At 51.2% G+C, this 26378-nt stretch overlaps 1 protein-coding gene across 3 annotated transcripts; it reads left to right on the top strand.

Annotated features, from left to right (window-relative positions):
* The first annotated feature begins 1613 nt into the window (after window positions 1-1613).
* Window positions 1614-25846, top strand: LOC135964639 (SH3 domain and tetratricopeptide repeat-containing protein 1-like). Of its 3 annotated transcripts, XM_074000280.1 has the most exons (7): window positions 1614-8647; window positions 13476-14697; window positions 15874-16024; window positions 20536-20658; window positions 21365-21527; window positions 22489-22685; window positions 25458-25846. In XM_074000280.1, the coding sequence occupies exons 2-6, from the start codon at window positions 14564-14566 to the stop codon at window positions 22590-22592; spliced, it is 675 nt and encodes a 224-aa protein (XP_073856381.1). In that variant the 5' UTR covers window positions 1614-8647; window positions 13476-14563; the 3' UTR covers window positions 22593-22685; window positions 25458-25846. The 3 variants fall into 3 exon arrangements, with proteins under 3 accessions (XP_073856381.1, XP_065374899.1, XP_073856382.1); XM_065518827.2 differs by lacking the exon at window positions 1614-8647 and having other exon boundaries at window positions 11774-14697; XM_074000281.1 differs by lacking the exons at window positions 1614-8647; window positions 21365-21527 and having other exon boundaries at window positions 14419-14697.
* The last annotated feature ends 532 nt before the right edge of the window (window positions 25847-26378 follow it).

Raw genomic sequence — 26378 nt, forward strand, 5'->3', positions numbered from 1 at the left:
AAAATGCGGGTTGAATATTCCTCATCCAAACTGCTTGGAACCAGAAGTGTCTCAGATTTTTTTACATTTTTGGATTTTTGAATATTTGTATTATACTTGCTGGTTGAGCATCCTGAATTCAAAAATCCAGAATCTGACCTGCTCCAATGAACATTTCATTGAGCATCACGTCGGCACTGAAAAAGTTGTGGATTTCAGAGTTCCTGGTTAGGGAGACTCATCCTATATGGGTGCTGGATTGTCACAGGACTTCTGGACCAGAGGTTAGGTGACTAGGCTTTGGTTTTCGCTTTGTTACTAAACAGGCTGTTTTCTTCCATAAGCTCAGTTTTAGATCCCCCGGTTGTCAAAGAAGGGGATGGGCCATCTGATGTTTAAGGCCTCTGTTAGTTCTGACTTGGAGACACCTGGTTTCAGTTCATCTTCCTTAGGAGTGGACAAAGAATATGGGAATTTTGAAATTGTTAGTCAACATCTACAGGGTCGTTGCAGCCTGGTTTTGGGTAAAGGTCATCTTTAGTGAGCCCAGGGAGAAGCACTGGTTTAGCTGTCAGCTGAGAGGGGTAAGCGGTCCTATTAATTTTCCTCTGTGGTAGTGAAAGCATTGTTAAGGGTCACAGCGTTAGTGGAGCTGGCTGGAAAGAGGAGGGGAACTCACTGTTACAGGTTATACTGAATGTCTTTTCAGTCACTAAATGCTTTTTATGATATGTTTTTCAGGATTTCAGTGTTGCATGATTTCTCTGTGTTTAGCACAGGAAATTTAACATCAGCAAAAAAGAATGCTCTTTCTTTTTTTTTTTTCTTTGAGATGGAGTTTTGCTCTTGTCACCCAGGCTGGAGTGCAGTGGCATGATCTCAGCTCACTGCAACCTCAGCCTCCTGAGTTCAAGCTATTTTCCTGCCTCAGCCTCCCAAGTAGCTGGGATTACAGGTGCCCGCCAGCATGCCCGGCTAATTTTTGTATTTTTAGTATAGATGGGGCTTCGCCATATTGGCCAGGCTGTTCTTGAACTTCTGAGCTCAGGTGATCCTCCTGCCTCGGCTTCCCAAATTGCTGGGATTACAGGCATAAGCCGCCACGCCTGGCCTTAAATGTTCTTTCTATGGGAATCTACAAAAGCCAGCTTTTGAGCCTAGTGGCAGAAAACCTCTTCTCCGTTGTTTAGCTGTGCTGTGAGCTTGGAGGGCTTCAAGCCCAGCTGAAAAAGCTGTGGTATTTTCTGTCAGTTGGCTCTCTTGGAGAACTTAGTGAGCACTGGGCTGGAGCGATACTGTCAGAGTTCATGAGCTGTTTGAGGCTCTCAAAGCCTAGATACTGGGGTTGCCCAAATACATCGGCTGGACTCACTATTTCTCTCGGGAGTCGGGGGGTTGGAAAATGCTGTGGTCTTAACTCTGCTCTTAATTTGACAGTGCTGTTGTTAATGGTAAGAATGATGTCATGCGTTTGTATTTTGTTTCGTAATTCACAGAGAATTTAAAAATCCATTATCTGATTTTATTCCCTCAGCAGTTCTGTGAAAAAGGCAGAGCAGTTTTCATGTCTTCTGTTTTCCCGTGATTCTCTTGTGGCTCACAGAAGCTAAGAGCCTTCACCAAGGTCATAGGGTGAATGAGTTGCAGAGCTGGGAGTAGAGGCTCAGGCTTCTAGTGACCCTGTTTCTTCCTGGATAGCTCGCTCTGGTGGCGCTATGCTCAGGTAACTGCGCATGCTCGGGTAACTGCGCATGCTTGGTTTGGTCTTTTGCAAATTCCTGCCCCATTTTGGGGGAGGTTCTTGGGAGGCTTCTATTCATTTTGGAGCATTTAAGTATCTTGTCCTCTCTCCCTCCCAGATGCATGGGCATTTCTGCAGGCCTCCGGGCTGGCCCTTGTGCGTGGGGGTGTCTCCTGCCTCCACATTGCTTGCATGCCCCCTTCTGAAGGTGCTCTATCCCCGCATGAAGCCCCCTCGTGCCTGCCTCCACACTGCAGGCTGTTCGGTAAATGTTACTGACTCAGCATCGTTGTTTTCTAGAAATGGGACGGGGTATGGATGCCAAGTTCGTTTGTGTGTGAAGGCTGCGATGGTATCATCTTACCTTCCCCGTGTGTGCTCTTTGAGGGTGTCGCTGTGCTGCGGTCATCTGTGTTCCCTAGGGTGCCTCCCTTGGAGTCCCGGCCGTAGCAGACATGAAGTCAGTGCTCATGGTCTAAATAAGAGGAAGGCCAACAGAGCCATTAAATCTGGAAAATGACAAGTGAGGGAAAGGAATTTTTATTGAAGGTATGTGAAAAAGAAACCTTTTTAGGAAAGTTGACCTGTTTCTCAGCTGGAGCTGAATTTCAGCTCAGAAAAGCAGCTGTGTGCCCAGAGGGCTTTGGGATTTCAGTTTGGACAGATGAATTTAATTTGTTGTTGTATTACCCTTTGGGGTTTTATTAGACCTTTCTCCCAAATGGAATCGATTTTTCTATAAAAGTCACACTTCCTTTTTGAGAAGTGTAACACTAATTGTATGGGATGGTCTCCCAAAAGATTACCTGCCAGGAACCAAACACACTGCCTCAGACTCACGGCCCCTGGTTTCTGCCTGTGCAGCTGCAGGGGAGAGATGCACGCTCGAGCTGAAATCAGGACGCATGTCTGCATCTTCTCTTTCTTGACTCTGTTTCGTCTCTGAGCTGGCCTGCCTTCAACGTCTAGGAGCTTGGTGGGTGCAGACACATTACGGTATGGAGGAGGGATATGGTGTTGCAACAGCCAGGAGACTCGCCGAAGTCTCTGTTCTCTTCCTGCTCACTGCTCTGACTTTGTACAAGTTGCATTTGTAGGGCTGTGCACAGTGGCTTACACCTGTAATCCCAGCACTTTGGGAGGCCGACCTGGGAGGATCTCTTGAGCCCAGAGTTAGGAACCAGTCTGGGCAACATGGTGAAACCCCATCCCTACAAAAAATAAAAATTAAAAAATTAGCCAGGTGTGGTGGCTCATGCCTGTAATCCCAGCTACTGGAGAGGCTGAGGTGCGAGAATCACTTGAGCCCGGGAAGTCGAGGCTGCAGTGAAACATCATCACTCCACTGCCCTCCAGCCTGGTCAGAGCAAGACCCTGTAAAAAAAAAAAAAAAAAACAAAAACAAAAACAAAAGCAAACAAACAGAAACTCAATTTTAATAGTGGCAGTAGTTAACTTTTGAAAGTTTGGAGAAAAGTTCCTAAATAACCTGTGACCATGGACAACTTACTTAGCCTTTCTATGCCTGAGTTTCCTCATCTATGAAAAATGAGAGAATATGGTACTGATCTTACCGGATTTCAATGAGAACTCAACGAGATCAAACTCAGAGCCTGGCACCTCGTGAGTGCTCACTCAATGTTATTATTTCAACATTTTAGAGGAAAAAGAATGCTAATGGGTCATTATGGCCAAACATAGTCTATCACTGGCGTTACTTATGGTATTGGAAGGAACTTGAATTCTATATAGATAGTGTGATGGAGAAAGTATTTTGGGCATTGGCAGCATTTATTCAAAGAACAAAGGACATGTCTGTCCTGTGTGGAGAGCTGTTTCCGCTTGTTTCTCTAAATGCTATGGGAAAAGCAGTTGGCCCTGTGCTCTCTGCCGGACAGCTTCAGTCTCCATGTATTGATTTGGCCAATTGTCTCTCGCTGTCATCATGGCAGCAGCAGTTGAAGGGACACCTTGTCTTGATTTGCATTTTTGGGTGTTTGTGCTATTTATAGACAATTAAGACATGGAAGCCTGTTTATGGCAAGCTGGCAAATTCAGCAAAACACGGAAAAACCTGTTAGCACAGTTTGCACGTGTGCGGGCACAGAGCAGCCAAATAAACACACATGTTTTCCTGTATTTTAAAAACCCTCTGGAAAAAAAAAAAAAAAAAAAGACATTAAACCATTGCCCAGATGGCTTATAGAGCTAGAGCTTTCTCCTTGAAGTACATGAGTATGGCTGTCAGACATCTGAAACCCAAAGCCATCTTAAAACATCACCATCATTTTGATGCTACCCCTACCCGCCGTGTTTTTCCATTTGTAAGGGACAAGGATCCAGGAAGGAAAGTATCAGCTTACAAAGGCTTTTGTTACAATTAATCGTTCATGTTCTTTCTTTTGGTATCTTATTCTCTGTTTACATTTTATTTTTATTTTTACTTTTTTTGAGACAGAGTCTTGCTCTGTCACCCAGGCTGGAGTGCAGTGGCGTGACCTCGGCTCGCTCCAACCTCTGCCTCCCGGGTTCAAGTGATTCTTGTGCCTCAGCTTCCTGAGTAACTGGGATTACAGGTGTGTGCCACCACGTCCAGCTAGTTTTTATGTTTTTAGTAGAGACAGAGTTTCACCGTATTGGTCAGGCTGATCTTGAACTCCTGAACTCAGGTGATCCACCTGCCTCAGTCTCCCAAAGAGCCGAGATTACAGGTGTGAGCCACCGCGCCCGGCCGCTGTTTCCATTTTGTAACGCTAGCATCACCCCAGTGTAGGGTGGTTGGGGTATTGTTCTTCCTGCTTCCTGGTGTATTTTCCTCTGCAGCATTGATCACTCTTTAACATACTTTTTGGTTGTCTGTCTCTACCTACAAAACTATATGTTCCCTGGTATATCACCAGTGCCTGACACGTAGTCAGTCAATATTTGTTGAATGAATGAATGAATGAGTGAATGGGCTGAAAGAACCTTCTTCTTCTTTCTTCTGTCACTTCACACCAAATGCTTTTGGAAAATGCTATGTGAACGGGGATCGTAAGCAGGAGAGGTTACACACATTGCTGTGGGATAGCCCATCATCCTCTGATACTTGTCTGGAAGGAGGCGGAGTACTTGAGTAGAAATGATACAAGACAACTTCTTCAGGAAATCAGCCAAGTGTCACAGCTTTCACATAGGCGTGTGATGTTTGCGTATGTGTGTATGAAGAGCTGTCGTGGCCTAGAATCACGGGCCTTTAGATCCCTTGTACAGATAGAAAAGTAAAGGCCGAGGCCCAGGAATGCTGCAGGCCACTGAGGTGGAGTCCCTGTCTGCCCTTCTCAGTGCCCGGTCACTTCTCACTGCACTCCCCTCTTTATTGCTAAAGCCACTTTCCCTGACTCTGAATGTGTAACCACGAGGGAGAAAATGTACTCCAGGCTCACAGTTTGTGGAGAAAAAGCCCAGCAGCTGAAAATCATGTTCACAAAGTTTGTACCTAGAAAAAGTGGCCATTTCTATAGTGTCTTTAAATTTCCTTGTTTCTCATACATTTTATAAACAAGACAGTAGAAGGAGATTTGGGAACAGCAACTTTAGAACAAGGGGGAAAAAAATCAAACCTAGAACATTCCAGTTTCAGTTTTCTTCTCAGTTTAGGGCTGAAGCACTTTAGCTTCCTGTCTAAGGGATCACTCAAATCTGATTAGAAGCCATTGTGGGCTGGTAATTATCCGTAATTTTAGGAAGACAGATGCAGCACCAACTCTGTTCTCTAATACCAGGCTTATTAATTTTATATTTGCATGGCAGGAGAATCAGATGGGGAGGTGGGATAAGCGTTCAGATGCTTGGTCATTGATAGCTTTTTACTTCCACGTATCACATGGGGATTTGGGACCCGGGAGGCCTGCTGAGAACTGATGATTATCTGTCCCTTAACCAGCTGGGTTCTTTTTCATCCTGAGCTCAGGAAGATTGCTCCTACTGCAGCCAGGGAAGACAGGTGGTTGGCTGGTTAGAAATCATGGCAGGTTATTTTCTCTACCTGCAGTTCCCTGTTGCAAAGCAGAGCTATCAAAAAGTTGTCCTCTCTATTGTATTTCAAATCTGGGTGTTTAAAAAATTGTGTAAGCAAATTAAGCATTTCTTTAATGGTAGTTATTGTGTTCTTGATGCGAATGAGAAGTGCATTCCCTTGTAAAATCCCTGGGATTTTGTAGGAGGACGTGAGCCTTAGAACTGAAGTTGGTTTTCTAGATGATCATGTAGACATGATGCTGAGCACCAGACAAAGATGTTGATTGAAACGATTTAAAAAAACTTTCTGAGTTCAGATTTCACACCAATATTTAGAAAATCAGCAAAGGAACTTGGAGGAATGTTCTCAGGCATCCAGTTCAGCCTCCTGCGCACATTGTCATAAAATCCGAGTGTGTGTACAGGGAGGCACATTCCTTTCTGTTCTCATCACAGAGCCTTCCCTGGCTCTGCACCTGCGTGTCATGTGCGTCCCTGTGAAGAGACCCCCAAACAGGCTTTGTGTGAGCAATAAAGCATTTTCATCACCTGGGTGCAGGCGGGCTGAGTGCTAAAAGAGAGTCAGTGAAGGGAGATAAGGGTGGGGCCATTTTATAGGATTTGGGTAGGTAAAGGAAAATTACAGTCAAAGGTGGGTTGTTCTCTGGTGGGCAGGAGTGGGGGTCACAAGGTGCTCAGTGTGGGAGCTTTTTGAGCCAGGATGAGCCAGGAAAAGGAATTTCACAAGATAATATCATCACTTAAGGCAAGAACCGGCCATTTTCACTTCTTTTGTGGTGGAATGTCATCAGTTAAGGTGGGACAGGGCATTTGCACTTCTTTTGTGATTCTTCAGTTACTTCAGGCCATCTGGGCATATACGTGCAAGTCACAGGGGATGCGATGGCTTGGCTTGGGCTCAGAAGCCTGACATTGCCCTGTTCCCTACCTTCCCTAGCTTTTCCCTCCTGTGCGGTTCTCTCACAAAGTGAATGGCCTCAGCCACAGCTTCTCTGCAGCTGCATCAGACTGTGGTGACAGGAGTGGTGGCTGCTGCAGGGCCTGCTGTCCCTATGGAGCCCAGTCTTGCTTGCCGCTACAACCTGGTCACCATTTTGCCCCGAAAGTATGTAATTCTACAGAAGGAGAGCCCACATGCTGGGGATGGAGGCGTCTTTATCACGGTGCTCTGCATATTTTAATCTTGGGTGGAAAGTATGGAAAAGTATGTGATACCTGTGGTTGGATGTCAGAAGGACGTTGTGAACTTGATGTGGACTGAGGATGTTAAGGTGCAACAGGCACCCCGGCTTCATTAAATGAGACTTCCCCATCTCCCTGCCAGGCACGCGCAGGTGTATGGCCACGTCTTATGTGTTATTCTTATCTAGAGTGTGCCTTGTCGTCATGCTTAAAATTACATGATGATATTCTGCCTCATAGAGTAGGTCCCAAACCGCATTCAACACAGAAATGTACTCTTGCTATTATACATAGAAAATGCTTTCATATACCAAGTGGGAGAGCAGTCCTAAAATCTGGGCTGGAATCGCAGAAGGAAGGCATTGGAAAGCAACAGATTCCCTAGTCCAAAGCTGGTTTTTGATGAACCTAGAAACAGGACCAAGAGAAGTGAATTTGCCTAAGGCCCTGACAGTGTCTCACGGTAGCATCTGAACCTAGCAGTTTCTTGACCTATTTCTTTAAATGATTAGTCATGCTTCCTCTGATTCCCATATAAACATATTCCTCATTCATTCTTTTGTTTCAGTGAATTATTGCAGTGCTACCACGAAACAGTATTTGAGTCAAAATGTGGCAGTGTTGATCCCTTTCCAAGGATTTTAGTTGCACAGTTTGTCAAAGTTGTGCTTACAGTTTCTTGTTGGTTGCAAGGTGTCCTTTCAGAAGCCAATTGTGTGGTGTATTTACGTTGATTGTTGGAGGTAGTTTGGTTAGAACCTACTTCGAGTGGCTGGCGTGGGCCTGGGGGACAGTGACAGCTGCCTGCTTCATGGGCAGAGATGAAGTAATTGCTTCCTGGGAAGTACCATCTTCCTGGCCACACTCTCCAGCCCATTTTGTTTGTGTTGGTTTCCTTGGCATCTGCACGTTTCTGGCTTCATGTGAGTCTCATTTATTTTAGCGTATGACTTCAGGCTGTGGGGAAGAATGGCCATTTTAGCACAGAGATGCACACAAAGGAACAACGGGCTAAATGTGAGTGAAGACATTCTTAGGGGGGATTTCATTTCTTTTATTCTGTAACAGGCAGTCTGGGAAGCAGTCTGGACACGTGGCCTGCGCTGTCACAGTTCCTCCTTGCAGAATCGCAGATGTTTGGAGATTGTAGTGATAACTGTTATCATTGAGAATGTCATTCTCGCAGGCTCTAATAAGTCAGGATGTATTCAGTGTTAATTTGTTAAAGACAACTGTATTTCTAGCCAAATCCATGTGAGACGTTTCTCCTGGCAGTGTTGCTGGGGGGGTATTCCCGTGGCTTAGTCTTAGGGAAGCACACGCCTTTGAATACTGCTGAAGCTGTGAGTACCCAAAGCGCACCGGAGTACTTTTACCATACGGGGTGTTAGTCACTGATACACATCTCAGTCAGACCTGATGGATTCTTGACCCCTTCCTTTTTTAATTTTTTAATTTTTAATTTTAATTTTTGTTTTTTAAGAGCACAACCCCTCAGGTGGCCACCATGAATCTCTGGTGTTTTCAGTTGGCTGCAGCCTATTTGCCATTTCTGGTTCAAACATATTCGAAGCCTGATGATGCTTCCCTCTGTTGTTCTTCTGCTGTGTGACCCCCGCGCCCACAGGGTTCAAGACTGTCAGAGCTGGGAGCCACCTTCACAACTACCAGGGTTTCCAGAACCTCCTTCATCTAGCCCTGGGGATGGAAGAGATGTCATCAGAGGTGAAGGCTTATTAGGTTTACATGCCATTGATAACGAATGAGGAGGTTTTCTTTTATATAAGGGGAGCTTCTTAGAACGTGCTTTAGTAGGGTAAAGAAGCTTTTGAGGTTTGCTTTCTCTGGAAAGATAATTTGTGATCCTGCCCTTGCTTTCAACAAAAATATAATTTGCATACCAGTGCATGTTGTATTACTGAGCACTGGCTGACAAATGGTTCTTAACTCGTCATTGACTCAGCCACTGTTTCTTGAATGGCATATGTGTGCCAGCTGTAGTAGGAACTCGCTGGGCTCTAGGACTAACCCTTATGAAATGGGGTCCTAGGGGAAGCAAATGCATATAAGTATAAATGTTTGAGGGGCTATCAGAGGGGGTGCCTATAGGTGCAAAACTTCGTTCATTCATGGCCCCATCTAGGAGGTTTTGTGTCTTAGCAGCATGTTCCATAGCAACACATCCCTCGATCAAAATATTCATCATATTATTTTGAAATTCTCTGCTTAGGTATGTGTTTTTCCGACTAAGTTTAGAACTGGTTAAGGACAGGCTATGGGGTATGTATTATATATATTTATACACACACATACATTTATACATATACACATTACCATTGTAAATTTACAATATATATTTATATATATATACACATATATATTTCGCCCTCTCTGTATATACACACACACCACACACATATATGTACACACACACATATATATGAAATTCTACTGCCAAGCACAGAAAGTGAAAACTAGGCAAGGGTTCTTTTAGTGTTCATGAAAAAATAGATGTGTTAGTTGAGAGCGTCCTTCGGTTACCAGGGGAAAGACAGGATGGGTTCACAAAGGGAGACAGTGTTTTAGTTTTGTTTTTGTTTTTGTTTTTTCTTTGTTTAACTCTTGAATTCAAAATAATCCAGACTTATGGAAAAGTTGCAAAAATAGTACAGAGAATTCCCATATACTCTTCCCTCAGATTCCCCAAACATTTCACCCCATTTGTACTTTCTCTTTCTCTCTCTGTGGATATAAGTTTTTTTTTTTCTGAAATGTTTAAGAGTGGAAGGTAGAATGCAGGGCAGGGTGAAAGGTGGAAGGAGAGACGTGGGTTGGGAGGCTTTTTTTTTTTTTTTTTAAACCTTCTGAGATGGAGTTTCGCTCTTGTCCCCCAGGCTGGAGTGCAATGGCACGATCTCGGCTCACTGTAACTTCTGCCTTCTGAGTTCAAGTGATTCTCCTGCTTCAGCCTCCCAAATAGCTGGGATTACAGGCGCCCACCACCATGCTTGGCTAATTTTTTGTATTTTTAGTAGAGGGGTTTCACCATGTTGGCCAGGCTGGTCTTGAACTCCTGACCTCTGATGATCCACCCGCCTTGGCCTACCAAAGTACTGGGATTACAAGCATGAGCCACTGTGCCTGGCGATTGGGAGGCTTTTGCAGTAACCCAGAGCGCTGTGATGAGGGCTGGACCTGGTTGGAAATGATGAGAAAGGTGAGAAGTGGTTAGGTCTGGCATAGAGTTTGAAAGGAGAGTTTAAATGGGTTAGATGACAAGAGAGAGACGTGGCTCTGAAGGCATAGTAGCCCTTGCCCTGCTGGGCCGGACGAGACAGGCAGCCTAGGGCTACTATCACACCCTGCGGGCAGCTCAGGACCTGGGCCAGCGGAGGAACCAGGCAGTGGTGCTGGCCAACTTCGGGACCCTGTGCCTGCACGCGGGTGCCAGCAGCATGGCCCAGCACTACCTCCTGGAGGCCGTGCGGCTGTTATCGAGGCTGCCCTGCAGGGAGTGTGGCCGGGACTTCACCACGTGCTCCTGCAGCTGGGCCACCTCTGCACCCACCAGGGTCCGGCCCAGCAGGGCAAGGGCTACTATGAGTGGGCCCTTCTGGTCACTGTGGAGATGGGCCATGTGGAGAGTGAGTGCCCCGGTTCCTCCTGTGCGCCTTCCGGGGCCACTCGGGTAAGGGCACACCTGGGGTTTGTGATTCAGAAACAAGTGGTGGTTTTTCCACCATTGAAAGTGCTGAGTCATGGCCAGCAGCAGATGTTGGCAAGTGCCCTGGAGACAGGCGGTTCCCACACAGGGCCAGGCCATCTGCCCTACTGGGGCAGCCAGCTCTTCCCAGTTTGCCCAGGGACCATGCTGCCTTGAGCACGGAAAGTCCTGCGTGCTGGGAATCCCTAGCCATAACCCTGGGATCAAGGCAGGCTCTGCTGAGCTGGGACTTGGGGCCCCTCCATGAGCCAGGCCGTGAACGCCGGTTCTTGTGCCCGTGTTATCTGCTTGGTATGTTGGCAGCCTGCGCACCTGTCATCCCACTTCACAGAGGACACGGGGCGGGTGATTGCCTAAAGCCGCAGAGCAGTTCATGCAAAAGCAGCTCGTTGTGCAGTGTGTGTCAGGCCCCACCCACAAATGGGGCTTGTGGGGTCCTCGGGTGGCAGGGACTGAGCGTGGGAATGTGGGCTTTAGGCCAGAGAAGCCACAAAAGGGTGGGTGGCATGATGGCGGGGCAGCACTTGGCCCCGGGTTAGGGAAGCCTCTTTAGTCTGGGACCAGAGGGTTGAGAGGATTTAGTCAAGTAATAGGTGGTGGGGGAGGGGCTGGTGGTGTAGCCTGTGTGAAGGACCAGGGATAAGCTAGTGGGGGTGAGTGGTGGTGAGTGAGTGGGGGTGAGTGAGCGGGGATGAGTGAGTGGGCTGAGTGAGCGGAGGTGTGATGGGGGTGAGTGAGTGGGAGTGTGAGCGAGAATGAGTGCGGTGTGAGCAGGGGTGAGCGAGTGGGGGTGAATGAGCGGGGATGAAGGGGGGGTATGAGTGGGGGTGAGTGAGTGGGGGTGATTGGGGGTGAGTGAGTGGGGGTGAGTGGGGGTGAGTGAACGGGAGAGTGAGCGGGGATGAGTGAGGGGGTGAATGAGCAGAGGTGTGATGGGGGTGAGTGAGCAGGAGTGTGAGCGGGGATGAGTGGGTTGTGGTGGTGTGAGTGGGGGTGAGTGAGCGGGAGTGTGAGTGGAGATGAGTGAGTGGGGGTGAGTGAGTGGAGATGAGTGAGTGGGGGTGAGTGAGTGGGGGTGAATGAGTGGCGGTGAGTGAGTGGGAGTGTGAGCGGGGATGACTGAGTGGGGGTGAGTGAGCGGAGGTGTGATTGGGGTGAGTGAGCGGAAGTGTGAGCGGGGATAAGTGGGGTGTGAGTGGGGGTGAGTGAGCAGGGCTTATGCAGGGAGGTGCAGAGTTAGGAGTGGGTGGATTGGGTGCTGGATGGTGAGAAGCTCTTCTGGAGAGCTAAGCAGGGCCTGGGGCCTCAGGCTGTGGCTTGGCCTTTTCCCCAAGAGCACTGGGGAGCCATGGAGTGCTATCGAACAGTCACTGCAGACTGAGCAGTGAACGGACAGTAGGTGGGCAGGGCTGTCTGAAATCTAGGCCACAGAGGATAGATGAGGAAGTTGAGTCCAGGGAAATGGCCGAGACAAGGGATACTGTTGTGGGTCCCCTCTGCCTTGCAGCGGTTTGTCATGGCATAGTGAGACCACTCAGAGGTGCCTCCTGTGGCCTGGACCAGAGCCCCAGGGACTGTGGCCAAATCTGCCCATTTCCCAGCACCGGCCTGGCACCCACTCCTGGCCCTAGGAGAGATGAGATTTTGGGAAGGACCGTGTGAAGGGGCCCCGGTCCCACACATCTGCCCAAGGAGGGGTGGGGGGTTCAGACCCAGGCTTCTTCCCCAGGGGCATTCTCTGACTGGAAGGAGACCCTCCAGGAATCCAGCGCCCCAACCCCCACTGCAGCCTCCCGTGGCTCCTGGCACAATAGCCTGTGGCACCTCCTCCTACGAGGCCCTCCCCAGGGTGCTGGGGGATTCAGACTTGAAAATGCAGGCCAGGGAACGGGGATCATGCTTCCCTGTCTCCCCACCCTGCGCTGAACGGTCAAGGAGACCGAGGGCGGGGCTGCTACCCCACATGCTTACTTGGGGTCATTTTTGAGTCACTTTTGGTAGTTTGTGTCTTTCTAGGAGCTTGGCTGTTGTGTCTAGATGGTCTGATTTGTTGGTCTACAGTTGTTCATAGTGTTTTCATGGAATCCTTTTATTTCTGTCAGGTCGGCAATAATGTTTCCTCTTTCATTTCTGATTTTAGAAACTTGGGTTTTTAATTTTTTATTTACTTCTTTTTATTAGAGATGGGGTCTCATCATGTTCCCCCAGGCTGGTCTTGAATGCTGGCCTCAGCGATCCTTCCACCTCGGCCTCACAAAGCGCTGGGATGACAGGCGTGAGCCACGGTGCTCAGTCTCTGATTTTAGTCATTTGTGTCCATCTTTCTTTTCTTGGTCAGTCTGGTGAAAGATTTGTCAATTTTGTTATTATTTTCAGTAAACTCACTTTTGGTTCTGTTGATTATCTCTTTTGTTTTTCCATTCTCTGTATTTTTACTTCCCATTTCCACTCTCATGTTTATTATTTTCTTCCTTTTATTTGCTTTGGGTTTAGTTCATTCTTTTTCTAGTTTCTCAAGGTGGAAGGTTAGGTTTTTGATTTGAGATTTTTCTTCTTTCTTTGAATGTAGACATTTACAGTTATAAATTTCCCTTTCAGCACTGCCTTAGCTGCATCTTGGAATTTTTGATACACTGTGCTATTTTTTTTTTTTTTTTATAAAGACAGAGTTTTGCTCTATTGCCCAGGGTGGGGTGCAGTGGTGCAATCTTGGCTCACTGCAACTTCTACCCAGGTTCAAGCCATTCTCATGCCTCAGCCTCCCGAGTAGCTGGGATTACAGTCATGCACCACCCCACCCAGCTAATTTTTATATTTTATTTTTTATAGAGACGGGATTTCACCATGTTTCCCAGGCTGTTCTCAAACCCCTGGACTCAAGCGATCCTCCCGCCTCGGCCTCCCACAGTGCTGGGATGACAGGCGTGAGCCACCGCGCTGGCCCGGGCTGTTCATTTGTTTGCATTCTTCTCAAATTAGTTTTCAGTTTCCCTGATGGTCTCTTTGACTCACTGGTTGTTTAGGAGTGTGTAATTTCCACATATTTTTGAATTTCTCACATTTCCTTCACTGTTGATTTCCAGTTTCGTGCCAGTACAGCTGAAGAACACCTCTGCTTCGGTCTCAGTCCTTCTCCATTCACTGCGGCTCATTTTGTGGCCTGGCACATGGTCTGTCATGGGGAATGTCCCCTGGGTGCTCGAGAGGACTGTGTATTCAGCTGTTGTTGGGTGGCGTGTGTAACAGATGTCCATTCGGCGTACCTGGTTTCCTGTGTTAATCTCCAGAATGTTTCTGGCACTAGAAAATCAGAAACTTTCCACCGTTCCCAGCGCCCTGGCTTTGGGAGAGGCCAGTGAGCCTGTGGCTTGGGAGCCTGGTTGCATGAGAGAAGCATGTGTGGGAACGCCATGGCCCGGCTTTGAACCCCATTCCCCCAACATGATGCCGTGTGTGGCAGACATGACGCTTGGCTTTGCTCTCTCAGGGTTCCATCTGCGACAGGGTCTTGTGCCCCTGGCCTCATCAGCTTAGGCTGAAGGCGGCCCTGGTCCTGGCCAGAGGGGCTTTGTGAAGCAGAAATAGATGGCCTGGTGCAGGGACCGAGCCTGGCCAGGACCTCGGCCCTGGGAGTTGTAAAGAAGGCCGGCCTCTACCGTGAGCATCTGCACCAAGGTGTGCCCATGTGACTGTGTGCTCGGCGTCTGCCCTGGCACGGGTGCATGGCCTATCTGCGCTCAGTCTCCCCACCTATGGGGCCCAGGCTCACAGAGGTGTGAAAGAGGCAAGCACGGCACAGGGGCCTCCGAGCCCAGCCAGCCTCGCTTCGATGCTGGGAGACTAACGTCTTCCATTTTGTCTTCTGCCCAGGCCAGTTGCGGGCCGTTCACCGGCTGTGCTACTTCTATAGCACCCTCATGCCCACCGAGGCCCAGTGTGTCATCTACCATGAGCTCCAGCTCTCCCTGGCCCGCAAGGTGGCCGGCAAGGTGCTGGAGGGGCAGCTCCTGGAGACCATCAGTCAACTCTACCTGTCCCTGGGCAACAAGCAGTAATGGCTGGCTTTGCAGTGGTGGAGGTGGGGGCGGGCAGGGCAGGGAGGGGGGCACAGGGAAGCTGGCCCAGGACCCCAGCAGCCCCTCTCCTTTTGATCATTTGGTTCCTTGGCATCAGATGTTTTGAGCTGGTGGGCCTGGGGTCATCCCAGGGCTGCTGCTGGCCCGTGAGTCCCAGCTTGAGCGTCCCTTGTTGGGTCAAAGGTCATCTCAACCCCAGCAGAGGCAGTACGTGCACTCTGGGCTGTTCTTCCTACTATGGTGGCTTTTGTCCTCTGACCTCTGCCTGACCCGAATCTTCACTCCTGGCCTTCATCTGTCCCCTTAAATATGACCACAGCAGCCACCTGTGGCTTCTCTCCCACAGAAGACAGAGCCAGTTGTGTCACCTGCTTCCCTGTGGCAGGGTTTCAAGGTCTCACGTCCCATATGTGTCGTACTCGGCTTCCCCCAAGCATCCTGACCTGGTGGGGTAACCATGGCCCTGGCCACCCCACCCACAGGGCCCAGTGACATTGCTGCAGTCACACCCCCTCGAGTGTCAGACTTACTGAGAGAGCAGGGAAGGAGCCAGATTCCATGGCGACCCGGGAGACTGCCTCCAGTCTTGGTCTCAGGTTCACAGAAGGAAAATGGGCCAGTGTGCTAGAGCCATGCTTCTCAAAGTGTAGTCCCTGGACTAGTAGAACAGCATCCATGTCACCTAGGAGCTTGTGGCAAGTGGGAGTTCTAGGGCCTGCCCCAGGCCTGTGGAGCCGGAAGCTCTGGGGGCAGGGCCAGCAAGCTATAAGGACTGGCCTCCAGGTGACTGTGATGCCTGCACACCTTGAGAACCATCGGCCCAGATAGCCCCTGAACACTAACGGCTCCTGGTGCGTCTGGAGAAGACACAGGCCATGTCTGGGAGGCAGGGGAGATGGACTAGCACACTCCTCCTGCCACAGGGCAGCATGATGCTCGATTCCCTCTGAAGGATGTCCTTCATCTTTTCCATGCCATGTGTGTTCACCCTGGCCCTCCTAGCAGCCTGGGAAGAGCAGAACACTGCACACACAAGAGGGCCGTTCCCAGTCCCCACATGCCAGATTCATCTGTCACCAGACCCACGGGAGGAGGCAGACTGGTTCCAGGAGGATGAGAGCCCTTGTTCTGATACCTGTGTCTGATTCCAGGGCCTGCAGATCCGCTCTGGACTACACCAAAGGAAGTCTGGGGATTTTCATTGACCTTCAGAAGGAAGAGAAGGAGGCGCATGCCTGGCTGCAAGCAGGGAAGATCTATTACATCCTGCGGCAGAGCGAGCTGGTGGACCTGTACATCCAGGTGAGTGGCAAGGGATGCAGGAGGACCCCTGTGCTGTTCACTCTCCATCCACCCATCCATTCATCCTTCCATCATCTATTTACCTGCTCATCCTTCCATCCATCCATCCATCATCCATCCATCCATCCTTCCATCCTTCCATCATCCATCCATTCACCTGTTCGTCTTTCCAAGCATCCATCCATCTATCCATCCATCATCCATCCCTCCATCCATCCATCCATCTATCATCCATCCATCCTTTTATCATCCATCCATTCACCTGTCCATCCACCCATTCACCTATTGGTCCATCCATTCACCTGTTTGTCCATCCATCCATCCTTCCATCTATCTTTCCATCATCCATCCAACTGTTCATCCTTCTATCCATCCATCCATCCATCATTCTTCTGTTCACCTCTTCGTCCATCCATTCACCTGTTCGTCCATCCTTCCATCCATCTTTCCATTATCCATCCAACCATCTTCCATCCATCCATGATCCGTCCATTCACCTATCCATCCATCCCTCCATCCATTCTTCCATCCTTCCATCATCCATTCACCTGTTCATTCTTCCATCCATCCATTCATCCATCATCCATCCATCTATCATCCATCCATCCTTCCATCATTCATCCACTCGCCTGCTCATCCTTCCATCCATCCATCCATCCATCCATCCTTCTAGCATCCATCCATTCACCTGTTCATCCTTCCATTCACCTGTTCATCCTTCCATTCACCTGTTCATCCTTCCATTCATCCATCCATCATCCATCCATCCATCCATCCATCCATCCATCCATCCGTCCATCCATCATTCATCCATTCTTTTATCATCCCTTCATTCAGCCATCATCCATCCACCTGTTCGTCCATTCATCCATCCATCCTTCCATCATCCATCATTCATCCATCCATCCATTTATCCATTCATTGATATATCCATCCATCCATCTATCATCCATCTATCCTTCTATCATCCATCCACTCACCTCCTGTTCATCCTTCCATCCATCCGTTTATCCATTCATTCATTCATCCATCCATCCTTCCATCATCCATCCATCTTTCCATCATCCATCCTTCCATCATCCATCCATTCATCTGTTCATTCTTCCATCCATCCATCCATCATCCATCCATCCATCCATTTATCCGTTCATCCATCCATCATCCATCCAGCCATCATCCATCCATCTGTCCATTCATCCATCCATCCTTTTATCATCCATCCTTTTATCATCCATCCTTTTATCATCCATCCATTTATCATCCATCCATTCACCCGTCTATCCATCCATTCACCTGTTGATCCATCCATCTGTCCATTCATCCTTCCATCAACCATCCATTCACCTGTTCATCCTTCCATCCTTCCATCCATCGACCTGTTCATCTTTTCATCCATCCACCTGTTCATCCTTCCATCCGTCCAACTGTTCATCCTTCCATCCATCCACCATTCATCCATCCATCATTCATCCATCCATCACACTCACCTCCTGTTCATCCTTCCATCCATCCATCATTCATCCATCTATCCATTTATCCATTCATCCATCCATCCTTCCATCATCCATCCATTCATCTGTTCATCCTTCCATCCATCCATCATCCATCCATCCATCCATCCTTTTATCATCCATCCATCATCCATCCCTCCATCCATCCATCTATCATCCATCCATCCTTTTATCATCCATCCATTCACCTGTCCATCCACCCATTCACCTATTCGTCCATCCATTCACCTGTTCGTCCATCCATCCATCCTTCCATCTATCTTTTCATCATCCATCCAACTGTTCATCCTTCTATCCATCCATCCATCCATCATTCTTCTGTTCACCTCTTCGTCCATCCATTCACCTGTTCTTTCATCCTTCCATCCATCCTTCCATCCATCTTTCCATTATCCATCCAACCATCTTCCATCCATCCATGATCCGTCCATTCACCTATCCATCCATCCCTCCATCCATTGTTCCATTCTTCCATCATCCATTCACCTGTTCATTCTTCCATCCATCCATCCATCATCCATCCATCCACCTATCATCCATCCATCCATCCTTCCTTCTAGCATCCATCCATTCACCTGTTCATCCTTCCATTCACCTGTTCATCCTTCCATTCACCTGTTCATCCTTCCATTCATCCATCCATCATCCATCCATCCATCCATCCATCATTCATCCATTCTTTTATCATCCCTTCATTCAGCCACCATCCATCCACCTGTTCGTCCATTCATCCATCCATCCTTCCATCATCCATCATTCATCCATCCATCCATTTATCCATTCATTGATATATCCATCCATCCATCTATCATCCATCTATCCTTCTATCATCCATCCACTCACCTCCTGTTCATCCTTCCATCCATCCGTTTATCCATTCATTCATCCATCCATCCTTCCATCATCCATCCATCTTTCCATCATCCATCCTTCCATCATCCATCCATTCATCTGTTCATTCTTCCATCCATCCATCCATCCATTTATCCATTCATCCATCCATCATCCATCCAGCCATCATCCATCCATCTGTCCATTCATCCATCCATCCTTTTATCATCCATCCTTTTATCATCCATCCATTTATCATCCATCCATTCATCATCCATCCATTCACCCATCTATCCATCCATTCACCTGTTGATCCATCCATCTGTCCATTCATCCTTCCATCAACCATCCATTCACCTGTTCATCCTTCCATCCATCGACCTGTTCATCTTTTCATCCATCCACCTGTTCATCCTTCCATCCGTCCAACTGTTCATCCTTCCATCCATCCACCTGTTCATCCTTCCATCCATCCACCATTCATCCATCCGTCATTCATCCATCCATCACACTCACCTCCTGTTCATCCTTCCATCCATCCATCATTCATCCATCTATCCATTTATCCATTCATCCATCCATCCTTCCATCATCCATCCATTCATCTGTTCATCCGTCCATCCATCCATCATCCATCCATCCATCCATCATCCATCCATCATCCGTCTATCTGTCCATTCATCCATCTGTCCATCCATCTGTCCATTCATCCATCCATCATTCTTCCATCCTTTTATCCATCCATTCACCCGTCTATCCATCCATTCACCTGTTCATCCATCATCTGTCCATTCATCCTTCCATCATCCATCCATTCACCTGTTTATCCTTCCATCCATCCATCATCCATCCACATATCCATTTATCCATTCATCCATCCATCCATCCATCATCCAACCATGCTTCCATTATCCATCCATGCTTCCATCATCCATCCATCCACCTGTTCGTCCTTCCATCCATCCATCATCCATCCACCCATTCATTCATCGATCCATCCATCATTCATCCATCCACCCACTAATCTACCCATTAATCCATCCCTCCATTCATCTATCTGTCCATTGGTTTATCCATACATTCGTCTATCCACCATCTAGCCATCAATATGCACATACATCATCTACCCTCCACCCATTCATGCATTATCTACCCACCCATACATACATGCAGACATACACACATCATTCCACCCACCCACCCACCCATCCATCCATCCATCCATCCATCCATCCATCCATCCATCCACCCACCCGTCCGTCCATCCATCCATTCATCCGTCCATCCATCCATCCATCCATCCATCCATCCATCCATCCATCCATCCATCCATCCCAGCATTAATCTATCCACACACCCATCCATCCATCCATGTGTCTACATCTCCTCATCCATTCATCCATCCATCCACTCATTCCTAAGCCACTGCTGAGCACCTGTTGTGTGCCTTTTCCCTCCCTCCAACTGGTTCCTGCACATCCTCCCCCAGTGGCCAGCATCTTCTCCCTGAGGGCAGAGGCGCGGCCCCTCACAGTGCCCAGCACCTGCTGGTGTACAGCACATGCTCAAATAATGTGACCACTCAGTTAACACACAGAAGAACTTGCTCCAAGCGACACGTGGCACATCTCCTGACAAAATGAATCTATCATAGTGGCTGTTTTCAGAGGCTTTCCCAAACACAGTGTGATCTGGAACAAATTGTGAAGCCCACGAGCCTGGTGAAGCTTTCATTATTGAGCACCTGCTATATACCTCCATGAGCTGAGGAGAGGGATCAAGAGCTCATGGCCAAGAGGGGACCAGGCCCACCCACAAACACTGTTGATGTGGCAGGGATGTGGCAACCCAGAAAGGAGCCAGGGGATGGGCTCCCAGCAGTCTGGGGGCCACGGAGACTGGTTTGAGTGCAGGGGAAGTGGGCTAGGGCTAGCCCTGGTGGTAGGATTCACAGGTGTCGGGCTCCTGGGCTGCAGCTGCTCAGTCACCTCCTGGCACTCAGGTGCATCAGTTCATTGTCCTCATGCCAGTGGTGGGGGCATCCCTAATGCACAGAGCCTGAAAAACGCTCAGGTGTACCTGTAGTGTGTGAGAGGAAGGAGGCTGGCAAAGGTGGGCATGGCCACCTCACCAGGTGTGGGTCTTGAGGGAACTTCTATCTCCTTTCAGGTGGCACAGAATGTGGTCCTGTACACAGGCGACCCCAGCCTGGGGCTGGAGCTGTTTGAGGCAGCTGGAGACATCTTCTTCAATGGGGCCTGGGAGCGGGAGAAAGCCGTGTCCTTCTACGGGGTGAGCTGGCCTGTGGGCTGATGTGGGTGGGCCTCAGGGGGGCACCTGGAGGGCTGAGGCACAGGTGTGGCAGGGCAGAGGCCTCCCACCTGGAGGCAGGGCCACCCATGCACATGCTTAGTTTCCAAGTGGTCTCACCGGGAATGATATTGACCATGCCCCTGCCCAGGACAAATGTTTGGGGCCTGGATGTGACAATGGCTCTACCCTTGTACCTGATGATCTCAAGCAACCATGAGTGGGAAGTCCTGTCCCCATCTTCCAGATGAGGGAACTGAGGCTCAGAGAGGCACAGGGACATGTCAAAGGACACACAGCATGTCAGTGGGAGGCCCAGGTCTGCTTGCACCCCGAAGTGGGACGGCTTCTCCCTTCCTCTGAGCTCACGGTGTGGCTCAGCCCTGGGCACAGATAAATGTGGTGTTTTTAGAGCAGAGAGGAGTGCTGGCTCCCCCCAGTCAGACCCCTGGTGCCCAGGTGGGAGAGGCTGGTCTGAGGCTGCTGGGTGTAGCTGGATGGGCCTCAGGTGACTCTTCAGCCCCCAACTTGGGTGTCTGAACTGTGTGTTATCCCAGAGCACAGAGCTGTGTGGAGGTGCAGGGGTAGCTGGGGCGTGGGAAGCTCCAAGCACATGTTTGAGCTCTGAGGAGGGCGCTGGGCAAGGTGGGTGCTGCGGGAAACCTGACCCCACCTGCCTGTGTGGTAGGACCGGGTCCTGGCCCTGGCCCTGGCAGTGACTACGGGCAACTGCAAGGCGGAGCTGCAGCTACAGCTGTGCAACAAGCTGGTGGCACTCCTGGCCACACTGGAGAAGCCCCAGGACGGCTTGGAGTTTGCCTACATGGCCCTAGCACTCAGCATCACTCTGGGTAAGTCCCCTGAGCCCCCACCCTGCCAGGACCCACACTTTGCCAGAGCCCAGCCTCCAGGTCTGCAGGGCAGGAGCTGAAACAGCTGCTGGATTTTCCTGGTCTCCTGTCCAGGAAGGCAGATCTGCCCAACTGGCTTCCCTGTCTGGCTGTGGGGCACGGCCCGAGGTCTCTCAGGCAGTGTAGAGCTCCCTGCCTGACTGAGCTCTGCTTCCTCTGCCTGTTCCCGCTGCTGACCACAAGGGCCGCCCAGTGTGCCCTCTGCCTTCCAGACATGCCAGGCATCTCGTTGGTCCCTGTATGTGCCAGGCTGAGTGGCACATTCCCTTTATCTTGTGCCCTTCCCAACCTCATCAACCACATGGCTCTCTGGCTGATAAAATCCCAGTTCCCCTTCCAGCAGTCTGCCCCTTAAGGCCGGGCATCCCCTGGTACTGTGCCAGGGTCATCTGTCGCCCTCCAGAGACAGGGAACCCTAGGCAGGCCGCATGCCCCAGCACCTTGTGCCCCGTGGCCCAGTACACAGTAGGTGTGCAGCTGACTCCCCAAAGTAGGGGGCTCTGATTGTGACACACGCAGGAGGAGTCGGATGTCACGTCTGTGGGTTGCCTGGAGCCGGGGTGCCCGGGAGCACCTGGACTGCATGGCTTTTGGGCTCCCCTGGTTAAAACCAGTGAGCCAAGGCAGGTGGCTATGTGTAGGCACAGAGCTGGGCCATCCAAGTCCGACTTTGCCAAAGCCTCACAGTAGACAGGGGCAGGCCTTATTAGTTCTGCTTTGCAGATGGGAAAGTGAGTCTGGGAACCTGGAAGGGACTAGCCAGAGCTGCCCAGGCGACCGCAGGTGCTTGGAGGCAAGCTAGGTGCTGCCCGGGGTCTGCATACCTGCTCCTGAGGGGCCTGTGCCCTCCCTGCCCCAGGGAGCCGCGTCCTTACACCTGCCCCTTTGGCCTGCACCCCAGGAGACCGGCTGAACGAGCACGTGGCCTACCACTGGCTGGCCGCCCTGCACCATCAGCTGGGCCAGGGCAAGCTGGCGGAGCACTTCTACCTCAAGGCCCTGTAGCTCTGCAACTCACCACTGGAGTTCGACGAGGAGACCCTCTACTACGTGAAGGTGTACCTGGTGCTCGGTGACATCATCTTCTATGACCTGAAGGTGGGTGGGGAGGGGCAGGGCTCGGGGTGTTCCCGGCCCCCTTGGAGTGGGATCTCTACCCAGACCCAGAGGCCTGGGTTCCAGCCTTCCTTAGGAATGGCCCAGTGGCCTCCCTGGAGCTCTGCACGTGGCTGGAGGAACCGGCAATGTTAGCAGATACAACCCAGCTCCCAAGCTGGCCAGGCCCCACCCTCAAGAACTCAGTCTCAGCCAGGGAGGCTGACACATGAGTGGGCAATGGTGGCCTCTGGGTAAAGAAGGGGGATTGTAGTCAGGGGGACCCTCCTGGAGGAGGTGACACCAAAACTGAGTCTTGACAGTCAAGTGTCAAGTTGCATTTAACAAAGAAAACAGGGTCGGGAGAAGGACATTTCGGAGGACGGCATCATCCTCACATTGAATCCACGTTGCAAGATCCAACCCAAATCCTGGCGCCTCCTCTAGGAAGCCTGCCCAGGGTGCCAGCCTGCACTGAGCAACTCCTTCCTGGAGTCCCGAGACACCTTGAATCTTCACATCACCCAGGAAGGGTGGGGTGGGACCAGTGTCTTACCATCGGGTTCACAGACAGGAAAACCCCAGCTCAGGGCAGGTGCAGTGGGGCGGGGCTCCAGCCAGCCAGGCTGAGGCCTTACTGGGTCGCATCTGTCTGGAGCGGAGGTGCTGTGCTCCCTCTGCCTCCAGCCCTGCAGGGGTGGAGAGCTGTGAGTGTCAGATTCAGACCTGGCGTGTCTCCACCCCTCTGCCCAGCAGACACCGCCCCTCCTCAGCATCGCACCGGCACCGCATCAGTGCTCCTTATGGGCTGAGGGGCCAGGGCACTCCAGTCCAGGGTCAAGATCTTGGGGTCCTTAGAACAACATGAGGAGCTGGGGCAGCCCTACGACCTCGCCCCGTATCGTATCCCCCACCGCAGGCCTGGGGCTGCCCGGAAGGCCCCCGCCCAGTGCTGGCGACACCTGGTGGTCAGAAGTGGTCCCTGTGGCCTCCCAAGTCCCAGCCAGACAGGGAGGTGCCAAGTGTCAGACCCAGAGGGACGCCACTCACCGCTCAGGGGCTCGCCTGGGACCCAGGGAGATGGGCCTCCCAGAAGAGGCCTTTATCTCTCTTGGTCAAGCCTGCCGCCCACTCCGCCTGCCCAGGAGGAAGGAAAGGGCCAAGTAGTACCTGAGACGCCAAAGTCCACGGTTGGGGTTGAGGGGCAGAGGCCTCCTTCACCTCCTTCCCATGCACAGCCCTCTGGGCCTCGTCGTGACTATGCTGTCAGCGCAGGCCAGCTTCCGACAGGGAGGCCCCCTTGGAATTCCCCAAGGGCGGCTGTCTTTCCAAGGCTACACCTTCTCCTTGTATAGGAGGCTCTGGACCCAGGGCCCAGAGGAGTAGGAGAAAACGCCGGGCTGCATGGGGCCTGGAAGGCTGGCAGAGAGGCAGGGGTAAATGGGCATCTTTGCCGATTGCCTCTAAAATGGGGTCCCCTTTAGTGTACACGTGAGAGTGAGCCCTGGAATAGGGAAGATTAGGTGTGTCCTGGCTCAGCCTGCCACTCACTAGCTGTTGCACACACTACAGGCACATGGAAATGCACATGGGCACAGGCACACGCACACACAGGCACGCGCACACACAGGTGCACATGCACACACAGACATGCACACAGGCACACACACAGGGACACGCACACTCAGGCACACAAACACGCACAGGCACACGCACAGGCACACGCAGAGACATATGCATTGGCTGGCTCCTTCCTGTTTAGTTGGGATGCCCCCACCCCTTCAGGAAACCTTTGCCTTCCACCCCCGGCTGAGTCTGGGGCCTCCTGGGCCCCCCACAGGCTCCTGGGCTTCCTGGGCCACCCCGTGTGGTCAGTGTTTACTCCCAGGTCCCTCAGACTGGGAGCAAGGACGTTAGGCTCAGCCACGCACCCAGCACAGAGTCCAGTGTTCGGCTGGGCCGGGGGCATTGGATGAGCAGTGGCGGTGACTCGGGGCCTTCTCACGCCCCTGCTCCGTGTGTGGGGCGGGGCAGTGGGGGAATGGACTTGCTACATCTTGGACTTTGTCCTTGACCCTGGGAGCCATCTTGAGATGGTAAAGAGGGACAGGCCAGGCATGGGTCTCAGAGAGGTTCCTTGGGTGACCCCCATGTGGAGGAGGCGCCTGGGGAGAAGCCGGGTGGGGGATGGGAGGGTCAAGGAGGAGGTCTGGGAGGCGGCATCCCAACCCAGGGATGGTGAGTTTGGGCCAAAGATGCATTGAAAATGGGACTGGATGTCTGGGGAGTCACACTCCGTCAATATTTCAGGGAACATTGCCGGAGAGGACACCTGTGAGATTGTTTTGTACCTGGCCTGTCCCGTGGAGGGCCTGGAAATGGTCAGCATGGACAGGGGCCAGAGGGGAGCCTGGGTCACTCAACACTGTGCCCCTGCTGTAGCTCGGAGCCACGGGTCCTGCATGGAACTCTTAGAGCAGGCAGGATCTGCCCTGACCTCAGCCCATGGGGAAAGCAGCCACTGCCTGCGGAGAGGGTGGCACTGGGGCAGGACGGTTGGGGTGAGTGGGGCGTAGGGGCAGTCAGGAAGGCTTCCAGGGGTGTCAGGGTCTTCCCCACTTCCTGCAGCTGAGACCACAGCAGTGTAACAGGTTTCGGGGCTCATGGGGTGAGCCAGCATTGGCTGGACACGTGGAATGACCTGGAGACAGGAACGGCCTCTGGGAAGACGGGCTCCGAGTCCCCCTTTTGCTGAGCATGACCTGTCCCCTTCAGGACCCGTTTGAGTACTACCAGCTGGCACTGGCAGCCGCCGTGGACCTGGGCAACAAGAAGGCACAGCTGAAGATCTACACGTGGCTGGCCACCGTCTCCCACAACTTCCTCCCGGACCGTGAGAAGTCGCTCCTCTTCTACCAGAAGGCCAGGACCTTCGCCACAGAGCTCAACGTCTGCAGGGTCAACCTGCCTCCTCTGCCACTCTGCGGGTGGGCCCCCTGGTTGGCCCCCAGCCACCCTCGCTGAGGACGGCATCTGAGGGAGTGGGTTTTGTGCAAGGAGGATGGTCTCCTCCCTCTCCTGGTGTCTCCCGTGGCTCATTTTCTGGGAAATGGGGCATGAAAGCAGGGTTCAAATAGCAATAAATTTTTCTTTGCAATAACCTACCGAAGTCCCCAGGGCATCCTTCCCTGTGTGCTTCCTGGGCTGTGTCTAGGGGCCAGCCCCTTCCCTGGTGGCAGCCCTCTGATCTTGGGGATGAGAAGGACCGTGAGTTCAACAGACCTGGGCCAGGTCACCATGAGCCTCGGTTTCCTCGGTGGCCAGAGGGGAGATGGTGGTGGAACTCTCTGGGCAGCTCCCTGCTCTCCCTGCTCAGAGCTTTTGCTGTAGGTCTCGTGCCGGCCTTGACTTTAACCTTCAGGCCACTGTGCCCGGATGTGGGGGCTGCTAGTGTCCCTGTTCGCCTTTGAAGAAATAGAGGCACAGAGATGTTAGGTGTCTGGCCCACCGTCACACAGCAGGTAGGGGCGGAGACGCAGAGCCCAGTACACTGACCACCACACCACCCTGCCAGCCTGCAGCCAGGAAGGTGTCCCCCATTAGGACCCAAGGTCAGCTCCTGGACCTCTCTTGTGGTGTCGGGAGAGCCACAGGCCAGTGAGGGTGGCACCGGGGATCCCTCACTCAGTGTCCTCT

Source organism: Macaca fascicularis, chromosome 8, assembly GCF_037993035.2.
Source record: "Macaca fascicularis isolate 582-1 chromosome 8, T2T-MFA8v1.1".
Taxonomy (NCBI): Eukaryota; Metazoa; Chordata; class Mammalia; order Primates; family Cercopithecidae; genus Macaca; species Macaca fascicularis.